Source organism: Pezoporus wallicus, unplaced genomic scaffold (genome assembly GCF_028554395.1).
Source record: "Pezoporus wallicus isolate ANWC-B61680 ecotype Strahan unplaced genomic scaffold, APGP_CSIRO_Pwel_v1 contig_5935, whole genome shotgun sequence".
Classification (NCBI taxonomy): Eukaryota; Metazoa; Chordata; class Aves; order Psittaciformes; family Psittacidae; genus Pezoporus; species Pezoporus wallicus.
In genome coordinates this window covers 28,128-51,554 of record NW_026637215.1, presented here as the reverse complement: position 1 = coordinate 51,554, position 23,427 = coordinate 28,128, and the positions used below count along the sequence as shown (strand labels likewise).

The following is a 23,427-nucleotide window of genomic DNA, read 5'->3' as shown; positions in this document are numbered from 1 at the left end:
CAAGTGAGGGAGTAGTAGGGGGTCCTGGATGTAAATGAACAAGCTCTTAATCAAGCAGGCAGCACTAGTCCTAGGTATGCTTCTCTCTCCATGATCCCTCACAGGAATTGTAACTACAAGGGGAAAGTTACTTCTCAAAAATCCTTCCCAACTTCAAACCACTCTCAATCATTTCACAAGTACCAGTAAAGAGGGAAATAATTCATCAGCTTTGTGTTTAGAAAGCATCTCTAACACTAAGGACTAGAAGCTTCTGAACACAAAAATCAGGAACATTTCTGTGCTCATGCCAACAACAAAAATCAAAAAGGAGAAGAAAAATACATTGGGAAATGTGAAGTGCAATTGTAAAGGCACTGTTGACTTCTGAACTCCAAGAAACATGTGGCTCTGCTGCTGATACTCTAATACCAGCTGATGGCTGGTGCCAGGAGTATGGGTGCAGCCTCACCCAGTGCTCTGCTCAGAGCTGGTCTCTAGACTCCCTGGAGTCAATGGTAATTCTCAGCAGCTCCACACAGGCAAGCTTTATCCTGGTGTGCGTGTGCCATTAGAGAGATTCTTTCTGATGGAGCTGAGAGACAGATGAATACAGAAGTACATGGGTTTGGTCACTATCAGTCAGTTGTGCTGTTTGCAGACATTGCTTAGCACCAGATTACAGCTGGTACAGACATGTGGGAAGGAATCTTTTGGTTCCACCATGGGCCCCGCGTCCTCCAGCACACTGACTGTACCCTGCTAGCCAGGCAGTGTGCATCCGTGGTCACCTTCTGGAAACAGAGCTCCTTTCAGGAGCCCCTGGGCTGCTGGGGTCCCCTCGAAGGCTGCAGTCTTCCTCAGGCAGGACCACCCCAGCAGGGCTGCAATCCCCCTCCACTGCGAGCAGCTGAACTGAGCCATGGGTGCAAGCAGGAATAGTGCCATGTTTTCACATGTTTTCAGACCTAGTTCAGGCAGAAATATTAAACATCCAGAATGACAGGCCTATATTCAGAAAAGTTACAATTGTTCAAATGTTTGGCTGCCTCTTTTATCAGTCTTGTCTCTTTTCTAACAATGTGCTAGATGCTTACAAGCTTTCAAGTGGTTCGCCTGCAAGAGCTTGTGCTCTGTGCAGCTTCTTGTCTTCATGCTAATAGTCCAGTTAAAGTAAAAGGTATGCTGAATGAAGTAGGAATAGCTGTCTCCTCTAGAGAACAGTTACATTCCTGCAGTTGTGTGATGATTTCATGCTATGCAAGAACTGGAAGAAGTTCAGGAAAGTTACATGGCAGCAATCTCCTTCTGAGGTCAGAAGTGCTAGGAGGTGAGGGGGAGAGTGTCATACAAGCGGAGGCTTCAAAGAATGGCTTGGGAGAACTCCTGAACACCGTGCTTTCCAAATGCAGGCAATTAACATCATTACAGTTTTCCCTGAAGGATACAATACTGAGCACTTCAGTCTATTATGATCATTGCATGATCCACTTCAGAAACACCTTCTGTTTTCTCATAGCTTGCTTGATATTTGCAGCAAGTCTGTTAGGCACATACTGCACTTCTCCTGCAAGCCTGAGAGCTGAAAGGGAAAACTGAAATGCTCCTGATTCAGAAGATGTAGGTACATTGCAAAGTTAGTGCACCTGTGTATGCTTCAAAGAGAAGCACTGAGTAAGAATCCACCTTGATGTGCTCTTGAATTGCAAAAGCTTTCTAATGCAGCCTGTGCCCATGATTTATAACAATGACTCATAATATTGCATTATACTTAATATGATGTAACGCTGATGCAAGATGCCATTCGTGGAATTTCAATGTCACAGAGAAAAGAGAGGAGAGAGCAATCTGGTCTTTGACAGCACCTTGCCGTGCTGTCAAAATGGAACACTTACAGCCAAAATGTGTAGAACCTTTCAGTACCTACTTTGCTATTTTTTAGTATCATAACTTGGAGAAAACCATTTTTATTTCCCGGAGCATAAATATCTCTCAGATGTGCATTATTGTGTTACTTGCAGTAATTTAATTAACTTTGTACTTGAGAAGACAAATTTGTTAACAGATGATTCAGCCTTGCAATTATAACCCCTCACATGGAAGTTATGGAAGTTTTCAGGTCAAATCAGGATTATGCCTTTAAATTAATTCAAGCTTTATCTGTCTTTTCTGACCCAGCTGTTACGAATTCTCCTCCTGTTCTCCCTATGCTGCTTGCTTCTTCCTGCAGTGAATCAGCATTTCAGGCAATACTAATTCAAAGAGGAAAGACACTCTAAACTCTGCTTCTGGAGGTCAGAAATAGCTGCTCTCCAGTAGGTTTGACAAATTACGTGAAGCTTTTTGGGCTGCTTGGGGCCAGTTGTGTAGGGTGTATGTGACCCCTGTTCTGAACTCTGCCCCTTCCCTTCCAAGCAGCCTGGGAACTTTGAAGTTGTGCCTGTGTGCTACAGAACTGAGTCCTGGCAGTTTGTCACCGAGACAGGGAGAGGAACAGAGCGAAAGCCCTGCTGGCTCCACCCCAGCAGTGGAGGTGTCATCCTGCAGGACACCATTGGCATCACTGGCATTGGTTTACAGTGTGGGAGCAGCTGGAAGTGGAGACATTTCACACCTGCTGATCACAGGTATGAGTGCTTCTCACTGTGCCCTGGGCATGCACTACCAAGGCTCTTTGAGATAAAAACACATGGATATTCTCCACCTGTCACCTTTAAAATCCTCCACACGTGGCACAGTCAGTTTTCATTCATTCACCTCTAGAAGAAGCTGACAGACAACTGTGAGATTGCTCTGGCAGAGTCATGTTGGTTTAGTGGTGGCCTTGGCAGTGCTGGGGTAACAGCTGAACTGGATGATCTTAAAGGTCTTTTCCAACCTGGTTGACTCTATGATTCTATGAGACTGCTGTTGGCACCACAGCAGATAGAGAGACATCTGCCTAAGTAAAACAAGACTATGAGAAAGTGGAAAGTCTTGAATTAAGATCTCCAAAATGTCTGGATCAGACTTTTCCTGATTCTCTGTAGGTTTATACCATGCAGTCCAACACATGCCCAGTGGGCCTGCCCACTGTATTGCAAAGTCTGTCATCTCTTGCTCACCAAGATGGAACAGATGAATTTGCCAGTGATTCCTAGGAAGTCAACTAGATAATAACACATGTATGATTTACTAGAGTGCATCCTGAATCCTCTGCAGCTGGTGTAATCCTAAAGAAGAACCGTTCCACAGGTCATCCATGAGTGCCCAGGGCAGTGGGCACAGCACACAGTACAGTTTCACACTGCAAGACCAAAGTAGAGGGGACTGGCTTATGAACAGCATAGCAGTGCCTACAGGTGAAGATAACAATAAGAACTGAACATCTGGTTTATTTCTGGAAGACCAGTAGGTGCCAGTCTGTCTCCTACGTGCATAAATATCATCAAAAACCTAGCCATGGGCGAGTAAAACTAGACAAGAATTTGTAGCCCAGAGGAAAGCCACCAAGAACAGATTGTGTGGAGGCTGATAAGATCCATATTGCTCCAAAAGGGAGAGTACCACCTCAGAACAAGACAGTCTTTGTTGTAAGAGGGTTAGGTTGTGAGAGACCTAGCTTGCCAAATACCCGTAATGGCCTCCCTCTGCCAATTGTCTTTAAGTACTGTGATCTTTCACATAAGAGCAAAGCCTGAAAGGAATCTTACTAGGAAAAACATCATTTATCCCTTCTCTCCAGGATGGTGGAGGAACGTGCCTCTTCCCAGTCATGTTACTCCTTCTTTCCCCTGAAGATTTCAAACAGAGATTTGTTTGAACAAAGATCAGTAATTTTGCTCTGTAAGAGATGCAGGAAGAAGAGTAGAAATATCTTGAGATTAGAACAGTTCCTGAGCCTGCTGGAGAAATGGCAGATGGCCAGAGATAGCACACACCACTGTTCTCCCAGGTAACAATGCGCAGAGCTCAGTCTTCCAGGCACAATCCTTAAGGACAGCAAATTGTGCACATATAGGTGAGAAACACAAGGGGCCCATGTCCTCAAGGCTTCTAAACACAGGCCAGCTCTAGGACCAGCTGCTCTCCTTCTCTACCCTGGGTCCATGCCTGGGCGACAATGGAGATGAAAAAATGCAACTTCTTCTTTTCTCTGTATATCTGAGCTTTGCATTGGAAAGAAGAGAATTCTAGGCAGTAGCCAGTTCCATCTCCCTATGCAGCCATCTGCAGGATGCTCTGTCCTTTCTTGGGGATCTTTTAACTGCCAGCACCTATCAAACACAAGCAGACCTTTCAAGGAAGTAGCTTTCCCACAAAGGTGAAACTCCTCTGCAGTCTTCTGTTTCAGTGGATTTGTGCTTGCATAACAGAGCAGACTGTGGATCTCGGTGTTTTACCAGGCTTCTCAGTAAGCAAGAAAGATCTCAGATCATTTGTTCAGCAAATATTAGTGGGTAGCCCTTGATTTATTCTCAGAACTCAGTGTTAATCTTGCTAGCGGTTTGACGTACTGTGTTTGCACTAGAGAGCCAGACACAAGCAGGCACTGGGGATACTAGACAGAGTAAAAAACATAATCTCATCTATAAAACTACTACAGTAGCATTAAATAAAAGAAGGGTTAGGCTTTTGTTTGGGGTGGAAATGGCTTTTTTCTTTTTTTCAATCTACTTGGCTCTAGCATAAGTGGAGCTGTCTCAGAGCCCACAGGTAATTACTACAACAAAAATAGTATCCACAAATTCACTGCTGTTCCTAACTTCCTTCTCCCATTTGCTTCTAAGTCACACTAACATAATGCTCAAATCAGTACTAATGCTCAGTGGAGGAGGTACAGCAGTGAGCTCAGAAAGCAAGAGGATTGATACTCATTCTGTAAGATGCGATTAGCAAAACAGCACCTTCCGTACAGAGAGCAGCGCTGGGCTACCTGCACATGGGGAGCACGAGGCAGCCCCTGGCCACTCCTCGCTGGTGTAAATCAGAGCCCCTGCACCACCGAGACTGTTCAGGGTATGCTGGAGAAGGCCTGACCAGCAGGGATCTGAGGAGCACAGATCAGGTCAGGTCTTCCTTCTGCAACAGCTGCTGTTGATAATCAGAAAACTGGCCAAGTGGAGCAAATAGAAAAGGCAGCAAACCCGGGGCACTCAGTGCCCAGGATCCACAGGAAACGTCTTGGAAGCTGCTGAGTTCCTGTCTTCTTGAGCACTGGTTCTGGAGCAGCTGCTTTCAGCTACCCAGTTCAAAAGAATGGGGAGGGGGCAGGCATCTTGCTGTGCAGAATGATAAAGCAAATCCATATAATGGTGTGAGTCAGCCTGTGGCCTTTTTGCTAAAGTATTTTAATACTTCTAGAGGTAGTCCTCACACAAAGAGCAAGGTTTAAAGAGTTGGTTTGAAAACGATCCCTTTTCAAATGAGGAGTTCATGTCTGAACCTGACGAAAATCCCATTCACCCACACAGTAGCAGCAAGCTTTCTACCATAAAGTATCATTTGACTTTACAGTTAAAATGTTTGTTTGCTTTTTTCTTTTTCCAGCTGTAGAGAGTAACATTTAGACAAATATGTGATGCACAGATGGTCCAACCAGCTCGTATAACTCACCAAGGTGCCTACTTGTCTACTGTAAAATGAGGTTGGCATTAAAGCACACTGTAGTTGCGAGGCACTGTCCATGACCTAACCCATCTCCAGTCCCAGGCTGGAGATGGCCTGGGAGGAAAGCAGAGGGACTTACCTTCCGCCCAGCCTCATTGTTGTGCAGATTCATGAGTGTCCTTGCATTTTGCTTAATCTCCCGGGCATCCACAAACACTTTGGCGAATCCTATTCCGTATCTGATGTCTGCAGAGCAGCCTCCCCATTTCCATCCTTCCTCTTTATGGTACTGTCCTTGTTTTTCTTTGTCACAGCCACAGTCACTCAGGTTGCCCTGTGTACAGGCAGCTGTGATTGCATGTGCTACCCCAGCAGCAATGATGGCGTACGTGAATGCTGCTTCTCTGCTACCTGAAATGAAAACAGTGCTGTAAATACATGATACAACATGGTGACATGAGTTAGAAAAACACAGGCAAGGTCCTGCCGTGCAAACATCAGGAGGCTATTATTAGGAGTGCTGTAAATCTGCAGGCATAAGCAAGTCTCTACTCTTCTAAGTATTGATTTTTGTGGACGTTCACTTTCTGAAATGATAGCTCTCTATGAGATAGTAAGATATAAAGTATTGTTTAGGCAACTTCACATATATATTTCCAGATGGTATTAGAAGTAGTCAAACTAAACTTTCTATAGCAACAGGGTGGGGTGGCAAATGCTCTAGCTCAAAAAGAAAGAAAGAAAAGGAAAATAGGTGGAATTGGGAGTGAAATTGCTAAAACAACCATATTAAACTTCTTAAAAAAACAGAAACGGGATTTTATTTAGGAATTGAATTCTGCACTAAAAACTATTTGTACAGGAAACCAGCCTCTGTTTACAGGAAGAAAACCTCTGTTAGAAATCTTGTTCTGAAAATACCTTTACTGATCTGGAACATGGGATTTTTACATTGTAGGTATCACAAAGTTTTCAGCAGTGATATTTGTGCAGACTCAATGGAATCAGTTTTGGGTTTAATTTCAAAATGCCTCAAAATTTAAATTTCAACACTTAATTTTTCAAAATTAGGATGGAAAAAATAACCTACACTGTTGCAGGTACATGACAAAAGCAAGGCAAAGTAACAGCCTCCCCAGAGGACTGCGAGGAGGAGGTTAAGCCAATATTGATTTGTGCAACACAGAATCATAGGATACTTAGGGTTGGAAAGGACCAACAACATGGCTATAATAAAAACAGGCTTCTGTTTGGTTCTCACTTTAGATCTATGATTTAATTTATCTTGAAGATTTTTTGCATTCTGCTCTGTGGATTTCCCATATGTGGATCCTACAAGATCTGAGAGACTTCCAGAACCAGTTCTGATGCATGAGAGCCCCTTCAAAACCTAAGGAGATATGCAGAGATCACCTATGTCTGTCAAACATCCCATTAAAAAAATCTTGGATCTCCCAAACTAAGCAATTACCCATACTCTTATTTCTCCAAGGTCAAAATCTACCCTTGCATCAATTGGATCAGAATCAGGCTCTTAATCAGGAGAGGTGCAGATGGGAAGATCAGCTTCCCTTCTCCAAACACCCAGCAGTGGAGTTCTGGCAGAGCTTAGCTACTGGCAATAGTTTCTTATACAAGAAACAAGCACATTTCTGTTGTTTATTGGATTTCACAAAAAAATCATTACTTGGGAAAGAAATCTTACAAGCACTTCATTCTCAGCTATGTCCCTTTCACACCCATGATCTGGATTTCTCTTACTTGCCACTAAATGGTTCTTCTAATGCAAAATGTTCACTTCCTTAAGGCAAGAAGTACAATGGAAAACAAGATGACATAAAATCTGTTAATAGGCATCTTCACACCCTTTTATTGCACACGCAATATTCCCACTAATACTGCCATGCACTGTATTTAAGAAACTTGTAGTAAAGTATCATTATTCCTCAAAGGATTTCTTGTTTTCCTATATTAAAAAAAAGTCACAAAATGTTGAGTTGTTGGGACTGTGGACTTTGCAGATGAAGCTTTCCAGAACATTTGGCTTTTTATGAAAATCTGAATGGGGGATAGAAATCACAGGCTTTAGGTGGATTTGGAGTTGCACTCTCAGTGCCTCTGTATGGACACCAGAGGAGGCAGGTGGAAATTTGGTCCTACTCCAGAGTGAATCCACCAGGACCAGCAAGGGCACCTTGTAGTTCTTCCTCCAGTTTATCTTCAACAATATCCTCACTATTTTAAATACACTGACAAACAGGGCAAGGTAGAATAAGAAGTCCCAGTTTCTCTGCTCAGAGGGGAGCAATGCATTACACTGGGTTTCTGGTGAAATTTGCATCTGGTTCTGGTTTTCCTTCGGTTGGATGATTTCTGCTCTATCACAAGTTGTTTTCAAGATCTAGAATAAAAAACACTGGGAGATCACTTTAACCTGACATAATAAACATAATAAAGACTAAGCAGCTCTTTTGCTTCTTAGAAGGGAGCAAAATGCAACGCAGGGAGTAAAAAACTGGCACAAGCAGAATCAGACCCCAGTGTCAATCTTGGCCATAAAATATGTTACACAAATTAAGTTATTTTATAAGTGGGTCTTGTTTGGGGGAAAAGTTGAGCAGCTTTTTAAAACTAAAGTTAGAGAATTACAAGGTAAACTAAGTGTCTGGAGGAATTGATCCAGGCGGGAAGCACCTTGGCATTTGTGCAGTATTGATAAAGTGGAACAGGCTTGTCCCGTCTGCATCAAACTATCCCTGTTTTTCCACAAATCAATCACTTTTTGAAGCTTCATTACCCTTGTCTGGCCCATAGGAATGCCAGCATACAGGCTAGGGGGAGACTTAATTCATTTTGAGCCTCCTCTGTGACAATGCTTTAAATATCAAAGGAGCATAACAGGGCTTTGGACAGCAGACTGGATAACATGAGAACATGTGCTTTCCTACCACTTTTAAACAGCAAATGCTACTCCTCTGCTTCTGGTTTCAGCAGACAGTTGAGGTGCCTGGAGGATCTCGGAAGGAAACGCTGCTTTAACAAGGTAGGCTCAGGCTGCTGCTTGCAGGCAATGGGTGGTTTCCTCTGAGACTCTGCTGATGCTCCAGAACAGCTGACCTGCTCTGTATTCAGTCTAATCTCGAAACATGGGTAGGTTGAAAGGTGCAACATCATCACTGCTGGATGGTGTATTCTGGATCAGTTTGGGAACTAAGCTGATATCATCCTCTTTTATCTTCTTTCTTGTTTAGTTTTCAGCTGAGACCTATGCTTTACTTTCCCTCTGAAAATTTAGGAGTAAAAACCTTGGGATCCTGGTGCTAGAAAAAGGTCAGGCTTTGATATCAACACTGTACTGAGACTCTCATACCCAAGCTGAAGGTGATGGTAACTGTAGCATCACGAAATATTTCACAGGTGGGAACAGCACCTCTGGTGTAGGAAGATAAAGAAATTCAGCAAAGCAGGAGGTACGGCACAAAACATAGGGCAAAGAAAGGACAGAGCTAGCAGCAATGCATCACACCATGTGAGACACAGAGCCTGCTTGGGCCACTTCTTTCCTAGCAAAAATAGATAGATAGTCAGCAGGTTGATGGTAAAATCAAGGGGTTTGCTCTTCTGTATGACCAACAGAGTGTGGAAAACTCTAATCTGCAGTAACTACCTTCTCTAGATGGCTCAGAAGATCAGGCAGTAGCTGGGAGAGTAAATTGGTATGTTTTCAGCAGTGAAATCAGAAAAGACCTTTTGGAGAGAGCTTAAATAAAATGTACTCAATGGCGTGAGCTATTCAAGCTGTCTCTTGAGCAATTTTATGACCCATTCACTAGACACCTTGTGCGGAGACCCAGGAATTAAACCTTCTCACAGCCAGTTCTCACTGAACCCATCCTTAAACTGCAACTGGACTTAAATCTATGATTTAAAAAAAAAAAAAAGAATTTTTTAAAAAGTAAGTTTAATTTAGAAATACATATAAAAAACAAACCCAGTGATCTTTGTGGGAGGATTGGTGGAAATCATGATCCCAGATGTTAGGTCAACTTAAGAGGTTTTGTTGAGGCTTTTCCAGCCCATGACTTGCAAGGGTGCACATAAAACCACTTGTGATGAGTAAACTAGCAGAGGAAAAATGAATGACAGCTGCCTGAGCCCTACCCGAGTTGTGGAGAGAGGTGGAGAGTTGGCTGTGTGTGTACAGGAATTGTAAGCCACCCTTTCAGCTACCAAATCACATGTTCTTCTCATTGTCTGGAATAAGCAAAGGCTAAACACACGCCAGAGATCAACTCCAAGCATTAGAAGCTGCAGGAAAGCATGCAGCAGTCTGTCAGAGGTTGCTTTGGTCATTAATGAAGCTGGTGATGTGACAGGTTTCTACCCACGGCAGCATTGCCAGGTATAACTGCTATAACACCATAAGTGATGCTCAAGCACAGTGGCTGGCAGGGAGTGGGGGGCACACCCTGTGCTTGACCCCAGCAGTGTCACCCATCAGCACTCAGCCTGGCCATGAGATATGGGCACTGACACCAGCCTGGCTCCACTTCCCCATCTACACAGGGGCTGTCCTCAGCCTAAACAAGTGCTTCAGTGCTGTGGGAACACAGAGGCTTTTCTTCATGAATCGGACACAAATATCTCCCCACTCTTTCTGGGTTTCCATAAGGTATTCAGCGTGTTGCAGCTCCAATTGCTTTGACAGCAGAGAGTTTGGCATCCATGGCCTCCAATATTCCTGCAGCCCCACTCTGTTGATGCAAATCATGCTCTGAAGCACTGGAGTCCTGGCTTTAGACCCTTCACTGGGCAGCAGGCGACAATCCCAAACTGGCTTTGTCTCTGAGCTCTGCACAGTCAACCACCACCACATTGTGTCAAATGTCACAAAGGGAAGCACTAAGATTACCATAGATAAGTGCAAACATAAGTATTACCAAGACAGGTGGCTCTCCTAACACTGAGCATACTTCCGTACCCAGTAGCATTAATCCTGCAAATATTCACATGTGTGTCTTTGCTTTTGGGTAAAAATGTTTGTGTGACTGGGCTTTGGCTGATCAGCAAGTGGATCAGCTGCAGAGTGGTCTGCATTCTGGTTTTAATTTAGCTTTCAATTTAGTTTCATCTAAAAATTTGAACAGTTTGTAAAAAGCTTCATTCACACTGATTAGAAATAAGAATTTAGTTTTAAAAAGCTGCATAATCCCTTGATGTTGCATGGGAAACAGGACCTAAGCTTGCAAGATAGACTGGGTTTACTTGCAGGAAGTCAACAGGTGCTCAGCAGTTCAGTACCTCTCAGGATCTAAGCATGCTTCTAAATAACTTGGCCCATCCCATCAGTCCCCCCCATGAACTGACTAAGCTGTGAAATAAAAAAGATAAATTTCTATTTATCTCCCTTGAAAACATGGGTTGTATTTTTTTGCTATTTAAAGCCAAAAGGTCAGAGAGGGAGTTACCTGCAGTGACATGAGCTGAAATATGATTGTGAAAATAGAAAGATGGAAACACAATGTGCATTGCCAATTATGTGCCATAGCTAACATTACTTCATATCTCTCTATAGAGGTCATAACTCATAGCTAGGAAAGACAAAGAACAGATCCATCCTCTGCCTACTTTGGGGTGTGCCTCCTCCTTCCTTGGTAGGCTATGTAGGGTCTTGCTTTCTATTTCCTTAACCTAGCACGTGTGATTAATAAAAATGGTAGCTTAAAATAATCACTGAAGTACCCCTCCCCTATTTGTCTTCCCCCTTCTGTAATGGGTCAAAGTTTTGAGGGGTTTGGTGCCTTAAAATATTGTACTGACTTGAAATGAAAATGGCAGTTGTCTATATATCAGCAGCATGCTCTCTGCAAAGATTAGTACCAGGAAATAAAATAAATAAAGTTGCTCTAAGAGACATTTGAGAGTTTGGGGGGTTTAGTCACTGCCCACGTTCACAAACTGAAGTTTAGTTTTGTCAACACATCACATTCTTGGAGAGGAAACACTGAAAATACCCTCTTTAAACTTATGAAGTTGCTGCTGAAGGCACATGCATTTCAAACATCACAGCCAGTATTTCAGAGTTGAGACAATGGTTTCCCCTTTTGTGATGGTCCTGATCCCTCCAGAAGCCGTGCTTCAGGAAGAGCCACGTGCTGACCCTGCAACAGGAGAGACTCTTCCACCTTTCCAGTGAAATGCAATCTTCCTGTTTCTCTGAAACATGTACTCACAAGACACATTTGAAGGCAGGTATGAAAACCTTCTGATGGGAATTCCAACTGCAGTGACCTTGGGGCAATGTTTTATCTTACTGTGACAGTCCCTGCTGAGACAGATTGACTTTCTGGCTTACAGCAGCATGCTAGGTTTGGGATGTTCAGGCCATATTTCAGCCTGGCCTCTGTTTTGCCTGCAAGTAACTGTTCTCGTGCAAGAATCTGACATTAAGAACTGGCTGTAAGTGCTGGAAACTGCGCAGAAATACCAGTTCAGACCTTGCCTGAGTAGATAGCAAGAGGCTTGTGAATTTCAGTATTTCTTTTCCATGTATCTCAAGGGTTTTGCAACACCAATGGGTCAGAAAACTGAACACTGAATAGTGCAGGAGCACTTAGAGCCTGGTTTCCCATAGACTTGTGCAGGTAATCTTATGTGCAATATGAGAACAGCAAGATTTTCAGAATGAGCTACCAGTGGTTGTTTAGTTGGTCTCTTATTTTGTAATTCAAAGAATCAGACTATAAAACCTAACACAAGCGGTTACATCAGTATTTCAAATCAAAAAGCTCTGGAAAATGATTGAAGACTAAATCCTCTATTGAACACACCTGTACCAAAATCCTCTATTGAACACACCTGTACCAAATGTTTGCAAAACTGTGTCCTTTACACAGTGACAAAACAAAGTTTTACTCTGTTTTCTTTTAACCCTACCAGACCAGATGGGATAATGAGCTAGATCTTGTTCTCTTTTTCATACTAGCAAAAGAGATAGTTCCTGATAGCTTCTGAACAAGCTACTTAAGGGTTTGGCTTGTAGGGCAGTTGTTATTTATTGCAATAGACAAGAATATCCCCTCTTCCTTTATGCTGTTGAAGCCACAGAAGAAAAGTGTATTTTAATATGTGGGAAATAAATCACTGCTAAATTCAGTCCAGTGGGCAGTGTAGAGCTAATATAGTGTATAAAGCACAGCTAACAGCCTCTCCTGTTTTAATGTGTACATCTGAGTATATCTGTACTGATCCCTCAAAGGCACTGGGCACAATGTACACTGGTGCTGTGCGCAGAAGTTTGGTCCATATGGATTCTTGTTTTGATTTCAGTTTTCCTTATTCCCATGAGTAATATGAGATGGATGAAGGTCTCAATGTGATTATACTGAAACATTTTTTAGTATGAAAGAAACCAAAGAACTGATGAGTTTTGGTAAGACCAGGATGAAAACCTGGTTGAAACCCCTTTTGCTGTAATGCTCATTGAAGACCACCACGTCTTCACAGCCCTCGGCTGATTCTCTCCAGCCTTTCCCATGCAGGGTCTGTGACAGCTTCTGCATGGTCATAGTGGCTTTCTTTTCATAGACCTATACTGAGATGAGTTTCCTTTGTGTGTCACTTTGCCGAGATTAAGTCAAACAGTTTGCATTAGTTTCACTTGGGAGGCTTCATTTAATAGTGGCAGCGCTACTCAGGACATAGTTTTTCCGTTTTTCCCTATGATGCCAATATGGTGCTGCCCTCTAGATACCATGAAATATTTACATATCCTAAGGGAATTATTTGAGTTAGTTATTCCTTGGCCTGTGATTATCACAAACAGCAAAGTTACTGTTGACTACCTGTTGACAAGGTTGCACACCAGAACGGGTTAGTAAGGCATCTGATGAAGAGCCTTCCCTATAGCACTTGCTCTTTCTGCAGTCCGTCAGAGCCCAAATCTGATTTTCACATTCTATCAAAGGCATCCCTGGTTGCTCAGATGTTGAGGCTTGAACCGTATTTCACCTGAAGAGAGGTGGGCACGAATTTTTTGGCCAGTCCTGCTTTAAACCCTTGGTTTAATTGTGGCTGTCTTCAGGAACAGAACTGCTGAGCACTGTAACAAATAGGTTTGGTTTTAAAAGTGTCCAGAACTGCAGCATTGCGTCATCTCCATGGTTATTTTAAAATTTCTCTTTGTGACTTTACATTATTAATAAGGTGTCTACAGAAATGTCTAGAACAAAAATCCTTGTGGTGATCTTGATGGCGACTTTGTCACTCCCGTAACTGGACCGAGCCCTCTGCTGGAGTAAACTGATGTCACTTTTACTCTGTTATTTCTCTTCATGCTATTGGCACTTTAGTCACCAGCTGTCACGATAAGATATCCGCAGTATGTCAGTAGGGAAGAATCTCTTATTTGAAGAACAAACTAGACAAAATGACACAAGAAATGGAGAGTATATGCTGTGCACTGGTTTGAAGTATGCTACACGAAGTGGTAACTGTGGCCACAAATAGGCCATATGAAGCATGAATGAGTTTAAATAGCTGTTAACTGTAACTCTACAACTAAATTATCCCTTGAAGATGGATTAGATGTGAATTTGTTAAAATACAGATACACACAAGCTACAGATTAGAGCAGGAAAATTGTATTTGATGATTTCCTCTTACTGACTTCAGTGTTTGACCAGGGCTGCCTCTTGGCATTTTAAAAGTGGGAAAAGAGGAGCACAGAGCAGGGTCTCTGTCCCTCAGCCACACAATGGCAGAGCCACAGGGAGAACTGAGGCCTCTTGAATCACCCTGTAGTGACAAGAAGAGAATTTCAATAATTTGGGCACATTTGCGCAACATTCCTAAAGCGGATCACCCTGTAAAGGTAAAAGTAAAGAAACCAGGTTCTGAAGAGGTTTAGCTTGGTGTGCCATCAAAATCAGAGCTTGGGAAATAGTTCCCAAGAATCTGTGGTATCCAAGGGAACTTATTTGTATGGACAAACACACACAAATCCATTAGCATAAGAGTTATTTAAGCACATCCTCCCAGATTGATATTAGACTGCTCACTGCACATGTTCAGCAGCGCAGTGGCCAGGCCAGCCACATCACTGTCATTCTGAAGTCATACCCTAATCATAGAGCCAGTACATCAGTGCCACTCCAGAGGCAGAGCATAGCCTCTGAGAGAGAAAGCTCAATGAGGTCATGTGTGGCCATGGACTTTACTGCAGGTGTCAAGACAAAGCTGCCCCATGTACTTCCTAGATAGTAACTTTAAGGATGCAAGTGGCCAAGAAATAAAATCAGTCTTTGAACGCTATGAAAGGTGACAATGTGTTAGTTGCTGTGTGAATAGTATTTTGTAATACACACAATGACAAGGGACTGAGGATCTAGAGCTGTCGCTGCTAATTAAAAAAGCGACAAGGATACAGTAACTAATGTTAACCGGAATTGTTCCTGTGCACTGTAACCTTAAAATACACCCTCTAGGGTATATGGTCCTTCATGTCCCACATACCTCCTCCTGTTTAGATTGAGGCACAGAGGGCTGATCTCCTCTAGTTTGTGGGCACCTAACTTGGCTTATGGCTTTATAGCACATAAGCTTTACCCTTTTTTCATGAGGGTAATATTAACCTTTATCTCTCTGACTGATAACCTAGAGCACACCCCGACACAGAGATCTTAGGAAAAGAGGGAGAAACCTGGGAAACAGATTATTTTTCTTATAGCTGTACAAAAATTATTTGTGTCAGATACTCTAGGTCTCTGTACATGCTGATAGGGAAGAAGCAGAAGAACAACGAGACAACCTGAGCAAGAATTACGTTATAACACTTCCCAGTGTTTGAAGGCCTGAGTATCTCTATCCTCGAGACATCATGCACGTCTTGGGTGCAAGTAAAATTCACCACTGAAGATTTCAAACCTGTGTGATTTTTATCAAAGTTTGTTTTCAAATTTAAGTGTATAACCCGTTTAAATCTGAAGGGGTTTGTTATTCTTTAAATGAGTTTTATCATTTGGATGCCATTCAACACTTGACTGTGTTCCAAAGCCAGCGATGAATTTGCCCTATCCATCTTAGCCTCATAATGGATAGATAGAACATATTAAGAGTTATCACCTCAAAGACAGATCAAAGTCTACTTTCTTTAATATTGACTTCCTTTAAAAGGACCTAAATATAACCTGCTAGCTAAATAATTCAATTTTGGGAGGGGGGGAGGAACTGAGTGCATGTTTGTACAAGAGACCACAGCAACTCTGCAGTTCTAAGATTCATTGAAGAATTAAAAATCCTTCTCACATTTTCTGTTTAAGGAAATGTTACTCTTGGAGTAAATGAGCCCAAACCTGTCAGCCATCCAAATGGGCTCTTCACTGACATAAGTGGCAAACACTTGCATGCATCACTGACAGGAACAGCTCGGCTCAAGGAATAGAAACAATGAGCTAATCTGAATAAATGGTCCATTTTCAGATGTTTCACAGTGTCATGTAGGGTCGCTTTTACATCCCCTACTTGGCTCACCCTGTTTGATTATCAATGGTGTTGAAATATCGGTAACTCACATGGGGCTTTCAAATTTAGTCATCTTGTTCTTTCTGATCTTCCCTTAAATGTCACTGGGGTTTGGAAAATACACATATCAGCATGCACACATGTGATAAAGCACATTTAGTTCCTGCCAGGAGTTCTCAGGAGTTCCAGAGCAGAGCAGCAAAGATGTATTCCTGCATTTCACCGGAATGCAGGAATAAGGAACTAGGGACATACCCTGCCATTCATCCCTAGATGACTAAGTGCCTGGAGCAAGTCTAGTCCGGAGGGTTTCCCAGCAAGCTAGAAGCCAGGGCACAGCTGCTGTGGGACTGCTCAGGGCTCTTCTACCTCCTGTCCTCAATCACTTCTTCCATTTTACTGAAAGATCCATGTTTTCTATCATGCTAAGCATTGTTTGATGGGGTTTCTGCATTTGGCATCTACATGTTACATGGGGAGGAGGCAGAAAGACCTTAAGGCTGAAAACCACAAATCCCAATTTCAACTTCTGGATGAGGAATGCTGTCCTGGAAGTGATTAGCTTTCAATGATGGCTTTAAAAATGGCTATACCTATATTTGGAAAACACCTTTCCTGAGTCTTTGCATCTTAAGTGCTGTGGAATCAATAATTACTGAGTAAACTCCACTAACTACTACATGATTTCAGTACAGGGTTATGAGAGCTCTGTTTCTTCAGGCATTTGTGTTTGTCACTATTAATGCTGGTTCAGTTAAGAATTTAGATGTATTTTGTATTGTTGAAATAACTGGGTGCTGGGGGGGGGGGGGGAAGGAAGGAAATTGGGATCTTCAGCCTGTTGCTTGGAACAGTTTTTATAAATGTCCTGACATCTCCAAGCAGAACCTACCCCTTCTTTGTGGTGGGAGGGAGGACACTACATATAGTTGCTATAGAATAACTACCGTGTCCAGTGGAAGTCTCTTAGAAGAAGACTAAGTGCTGGACTTAGTCTCAACAGGTACAGACAGTGTCGCTGCTGAGCTGCTCCCCACTCAGCATTCGGTCTCTGACCACTACCTTTAACCAGAACCAAACACCTTCTTCACATCCCTAAGTACACGAGCACGGCTGCTGTCCTGTCCTGCGCACAGATGGGGAAGCTTTCGTAAAGGATTTGCAAGACCAGGAGAGTGCAATGCCGTGGTGGAAGCTAACGCATGTGGAAGGGCTTTCCTTAACCACAGCAGGTGCCCTGCCAGAAGGAAGCACAGATGTCAGTCACACTGGTAGCAACAGCCATAGCATCCAAGTGAAGATGCCCAGGTGACAGTCCTGCCCTGGCTGGTGCAAGCTGGACGAGCCAGCTGGTCCTTCCTAATGCCATAGATGTGCCTGCAATGCTCCCCGTGTGCCCCCCTTTGAGTGTCATGCAGGTGGGAGCCAGCCAGCAGCGATCAGAGAGGCAACATACCCACTTTGAGCTCCTTCCCGAAGACGGTCCTCTCTCCCAGGGCAGAGCAGTTCCAGCGCCCGTTGCGGAACTGGAACTGGCACTCGTTGATGCCCATCTGGGACCCTTCCCCGATGACGATAATAGCGTCGGGCCTGCTCTGGCAGATCGCCCGCTGCCGGGGGGCCAGACCCGGGATCTTGTTACAGATGATGCTGGCTCCCAGGGCCACCACAGAGGAAAAACCCCTGCAACGACAACATACCAGGGACTGAGGGGCGGCTGGTGCCCGAGGCACCCGCAGCACCCGCCGAGTCCAGCTTTGGCAGGTGCCGCCGGAAAACTGCCGCCTCTTCCCGCTGAGCTTCCCTCTCCCTCTCTCCACAGCCGGAGCGGAGATAAGGCGCACGCGGGCTCCTGCCAAAACGGGACCCAACTTCCTCATTCGTGAAATTAAAACGCGTGCAGCGGCGTTGCGTGCCCGGGCCCCTCACAGGCAACGGGCAGGGAGGGATTTCCCTCTCCTGTGGGATAGCGGGAGGGCAAAGGGAGGGCAGAGGGTGACCCGCGCCCGCCGCTGCATCCCCCCGCAGCCGGGCGCATCAGGGCCGGCAGCTCCGCGCGACCCGGGCCGGGGATGCTGCTGCGGGACGGGTCGGGGAAGCTGCCACCGGCCCGTTCCCCGCTGGGTGCGGGTGTTCAGTGCGCAGCAGCAAACCCGCGGCCGGCGGCAGGTGGCTGCGGGGGGCGGGCGGGGGCACCCCGCGGCAGGGGCCCCAGGCTGGGGCGGAGAAGGTCCCGGCTGCTCCGTGGGGTTCCCCGGTTCCCGCATCGGCAGGGACCTCCCGGTCCCAGAGGCTCCGCTCCCCGGGGGTCGCTAAGAGCCGGGGGGGGGAGGGGGGGGGTGCTTTACCTGTCCTTTACGAAATAACCGTGATCACTACCATCATCTTTTTCTTTCTGAGACTTCCCGAGTTAAATAGTAACAGGTCTGGGCAGGTTCGGCTGGGAGCGCGAGAACGCGATTGTTATAAAAGAAAGAGGGGAGGAAAAAAAAAAGTTACTTACCCGATCTTGATATACACAATCCCCAGGCTCAGGAAGATGTGGAAGATCCAGCGCCTTGTTTTCCTGTTCATATTCCTTGCTTGCTGTGCCTCAGCCCAACGTGCGAAACGGTGCGTGCCGCGCAGCCGGCCCGGGGCCGGTCCCGGTCCCGGCGGTGCGGTGGGTCAGGGCCGCCCGGCCGAGCGGGGCCCCCCGCGCCGCAGCGCCCCGCCGCTGCGCCCCGGCGAGCCCCCGCAGGCTCTTCGCATGGCCCGCCGGGCCCCGCCGCTCCCGCGCTCCCGGATTTGTATGCCTGTCACACGTCGCGCTTTATTGCCGGCAGCGCACGGGCTGCGGGATCCTCCCGAGCGCCGGCGGCTCCCCCCGGTCCAGCGGTAACTGTCTCCCTGCTCCCCCCACCCCCCTTTTTTTCTTTTCTCCTCGCTTTCCCCCTTTTTCAGCTACTTGGGCGTGTTCTCCAGGGAGGGAGTTGTCCAGCCGGGGGGGAAGAAAGGCGGGAGGTGGGAAGAAGGGTAACCAGGACTGGCAGGCAGATCACCTGCCTGCCCGCAGGCTCACAGCGATCCTCCCGGGGCGCAGAGCGCGACTCCTCCTGCGGGCACGGCCCGGGGGAAAGCGGCGGGAGTTGCGGGGGGTGTCACCGGGGGGTGCCCCCGGGGCTGGCCCCGGCCCGCCGGACGGCATGGGGCCGCTCCCAGCGCTGCTCCGCGCCGGCCGGCACCGGGGGGGGGTAAGTTTTTACTCCGCGGTAGCTGCCGCTCGCCGGGGCTACCGAGCACCTGGGGCTGGTTTTATGCGTTTGCCCTCCGCGGACGCTCCTCCCCTCGCTCTGCCTCCCCGCTACTGTGTAACGTGCTGCTGCTTTCCCTCCCGGTTTCCGAGGCCAACCGGCGCGGCGGGGCGAGCCCCCTGCAGCGTTCCCCCGCAGCGCCGCCGGTACCACAGCGCGCCGGGGCCGGGGCAAGCCCCGCCCGTGCGTACCTGCGGTGCCCTCTCCGCTTAGTTTGCGATGACAGAGGCGGGGACGCCTTGTCCCGCCGGGCCCTGCGCGGCCGTGGGCTCGCACAAGGTGTTCGTGGGACGGGGCCGCGCAGGGTCGGACCCCGCAGCCGGGGCGCTCCGGGAGCCACCGTCCTGCCGCGGGGGGCATGGGAAGGGGGGGAGCCTCCTGGCTCTTCCTTGCAGGAATTTACACGGATATGGTGACTATTTTATTATCCATTTAAAATATTTCAAGCAGGGAGGTTACCTACGCGATAACAGGGGTGTGGTGTGGGAATTGTTCTGCTGATAGGGGTTTTCTGAAAACAAAAAATAAACCAACAGTGAAAGGCGCTCGGGATCCCTCCGAGAACACGGGACCAAACCCCTCTCCCGGGCCAGTGAGCGGAGCAGCGGCATAACCGCGCCGGTGCCCCGCGTGGACGCCCCTCCCCGAACAGCACCGGCGGGGCTATGAATGGGCTGGGACAGCAGTCCGGCCAGCGCTGGCCCTGCGGGGTGCCTGGGCAGGGATGCGGCTCCCTCCCGCCTCCAGCGCCCTGTGTGTCCCGCTGCTGCGGGTGCTCTCACATCACCCTGGCGCCCGGCAGCTCCCCCCGCAGGCCGAACCGGGCAGGGCCGTCCCGCCAAGGGTGAGCGGCTCCAGGCCCTGTGCGAGGAATGAAACGGAATTTGGGGTGTCGGTGGTGGGAGCAGCTCCGGAACCCGCAAACACCCCTCACACCACCGCAGCCCCGAGCCGCCGCAACAAACTCTTGGTCAGAGCGCCACCTGGCGGGCAGTGCGGGCTCCTCGGGCAGAGTGGTCAGAGCGGGATTTGCGGGCAGGGCGGGATGTGCGGGCAGCGCCCAGAACCTCCAAGACTTTTTGGGGCAGAGGGAGCAGCTGCCCCACGGCTTTAGCAGCCTCAAGTGAAATAAAGCAGGCACTGAGTGTCCCAGCAGCAGATACGAGGTTGCCTGGAGGGCATCGTGTATGCGTGTGTAAGGCAGCACATCGTGAGAAGTGAATGCCTATGCAAGAGAGGATATGCCTATGTATGGCTTAGGGCATGTCCTCTTCGGGCGGGGGAAACCCCCCAGAAAAGGCAAGTGCCGTTCAGAGACAGGCAGAAGGGCACGATTCCAATTTGCATTTGTCTCTCATCTCCTGAGATGAGCAGGGAACACGCTGTGTTGCTGCTAGGAGCGAGCCCAGCCCCAGCAGCGTGCTGAGACAGGCACCCCGCGCCGTGGCCGTGCGCCGCCGGCTGCCCGAGCGGGGAAGCCCTGGGAACGGGTGTGTGACAAGCAAGGGATCAGGAGAACCCTGTGCACAGCTCACACAGAGATGCTCACTCAGTTCGCGTGAGGGTACACAGGCCAACAGCTTAAGCAATGTGTGATGGACCTGCATGAGGAAGTAGGATTACACAAGCTTTATCAGTTCTGTAAGTGGCTGTGCTCAGTGCGCTGTCCTCTCTGCATGTCAAGCAGTTTTCTGAGTGTCAGAACATGCCATGCCATTTCAGTCACCAAAGCATGTTTTGCCTGTGTGGATTTGTGAATGAAGGGTTTTATTTTTTGCTCCAGAGCAAGTCCAGAGGAGGCCACGAGGATGACTGGAGCACCTCCCATATGAAGACAGGCTGAGAAAGTTGGGGCTGTTCAGTGTGTAGAAGAGAAGCTGTGTGAAGACCTCAGAGCAGCTTCCAGGGTCTGAAGGGGGCTACAAGGATGCTGGAGAGGGACTCTTCATTAGGAACTGTAGTAATGACTGTAGGACAAGGGATGATGGGTTTAAACAGAGGAAGTTCAGGTTAGATATAAGGAAGAAGCTCTTCCCTGTGAGGGTGCTGAGCACTGGCACAGGGTGCCCAGAGAAGCTGTGGCTGCCCCATCCCTAGCAGTGTTCAAGGCCAGGTTGGATGGGGCTTGGGGCAACCTGCTCTAGTGGAAGGTGTCCCTGCATGTGGTAGGGGTTTGGAACTGGATGAACTTTAACATTCCTTCCAACCCAAACACTCTGTGATTCTATAATTCTATGTATAACTTGGTACAATGATGTCCTGATCCAGACTTGGGCTCCTGAGGGCTGGCAAAACCCAAACCATCCACCCAAACAGTGCTGCTGCTGAGGAACTAGGGATGCATGGTGGAGGTGGGGGTTGTAGCTTCTTTTGTTGCTTTTAGTACAATTGGTCACATTGGTTCAATAGCTCTTGAGCACAAATGGGCACAAAAGGTCTCAGAATTCTCATCCTGAAACTAAACCTGCTTTCCAAAGTGGATCTCTGAACATTAAAACAACTAGGAGGTCATTTTAAATCTGCTTCACAGTTTCAGTCCATATTCTCTGCTGTGGTGACCTGGAACATAAGACATGGTCCAGGAGCTCTTTAGGCTTCATTTTGGTTTGTTTGTTGTTTTTTTTTTTTGTATTCCTGATGCTGAAGCTAGAGATCCTTTGTCTAACCCAACCTCAGCAAGCTGGCTGTTTAACACAGCACAGGGGTATGGGATAGGTCAAGGCTGAGCAAACTGTTGTCTAAGGGCTCAGTAAGAACAGAAAATGGCAAAGCCTCCTCAGAAAATGAAGATAAATAATTTACTGGGCTAATCAATGACTTTCTCTTACTCTGTTCCTTAAAAAAAAGTGACCTAAATATATATGTGTGCATGGGTGCGCGCTCATGTGAAGCATACATAAAATAGCATTCCTGTGCAGATTATGGAGGGTAGTTTGTCTTGTTTGGCAAAGTGTCTCAAGCATGTTAATCACCATTTAAAGTTCTGTAGACCTTAAATGGTCCTTTCAACCATCTGTCTTTCCAGGGGTCTATAGTAACTAATCTTTACCTACCATCTGTTTTACAGTGCGTATATATCCAGCTTCCTTTTTTACATTATTTTCTTAAATTTATTACTTGCTTATCTCTGCATAGTAAAATCAATATGAGGCATTATGATAAATTACCCAATTTCTCTTAACAGAGTACAGCAGGAAGTTATAGGCAAATTGGTAAATTAGCACAAAACTTGGAACAACGATTAGAAATTAATGACAGAAAAGTAGGAATCAGGAGGCAGTAGAAACAAACTTGAAACTGTTCTTACAAAGGTTAAAAGAAATCCCAGATCTTGGCCTTTAGTAACCTGTTCTAGTGGAAGGTGTCCCTGTGCATGGCAGGGGTTGGAACTGGATGAGCTTTAAGATCCCTTCCAGCCCAAACTAGTCTGGGGTTCTGTGATTCTATGGTAAGATGTATGCAGATAAAATCCAGTTCTGGATTCCTCCCTTGAAAGAACTCTGTGGTGTCTCTACAGGAATGGCTGAGGCAGCTTTTGCTGCTCCATGAAGCGCTGTTGTCTGAAGGCCCGTCCCAGCACATGGCTCTGACTCTTCAAGAGAGAGTCCAAGGCAGTGTGAGAGCCTCTCTGCTCCCAGGGAGCACACAGGGTGTGCAGTCATCAGGCAGGGGCTCTCCTGCCTCCTGAGATGCTCACTGCCCTGAGAAACATATGCTCAAGCAGAGCAAATAGTCTTATTGCAGATATGATCTCTTTGCTCTCACCTTTTACTACCCAGTTCTTTATTTAGCAGCAGCCACTTTCTTCTGAACAAAGACTAGGCTCAAGCTACACCCTGGAGCCATCCATCACTTGTTGCTACAATGGTGTTTCTATTGTTAATTGTTTGTCAAGGTTGCTTTTTGGGGTTAGGCAGTGCAATGATTTAGTACGCTGGTTAATCAGCTCTCAAAATGTATTCTCAAAATAAATTAGATCATAAAAAAGAAGCTTTTAGAGCCTGTTGGTCTTGATACAGTCCTTTGGGCTACCTCACAGAACCAC

General features: G+C 46.5%; 1 protein-coding gene across 1 annotated transcript in view; it reads right to left on the bottom strand.

Annotated features, from left to right (window-relative positions):
- The window catches only part of WNT7A (Wnt family member 7A), a 36,689-nt gene extending 17,894 nt beyond the window's left edge, over positions 1–18,795 (bottom strand). Inside the window, exons 1-3 of the mRNA XM_057404169.1 lie at positions 18,593–18,795; positions 17,546–17,772; positions 5,708–5,979 (exon numbers count right to left, since the gene is read on the bottom strand). Coding sequence (XP_057260152.1) covers positions 5,708–5,979; positions 17,546–17,772; positions 18,593–18,663 — 570 coding nt within the window. The 5' untranslated portion in view covers positions 18,664–18,795. The remainder of the gene's footprint in view (positions 1–5,707; positions 5,980–17,545; positions 17,773–18,592) is intronic.
- Between the last annotated feature and the right edge of the window lie 4,632 nt (positions 18,796–23,427).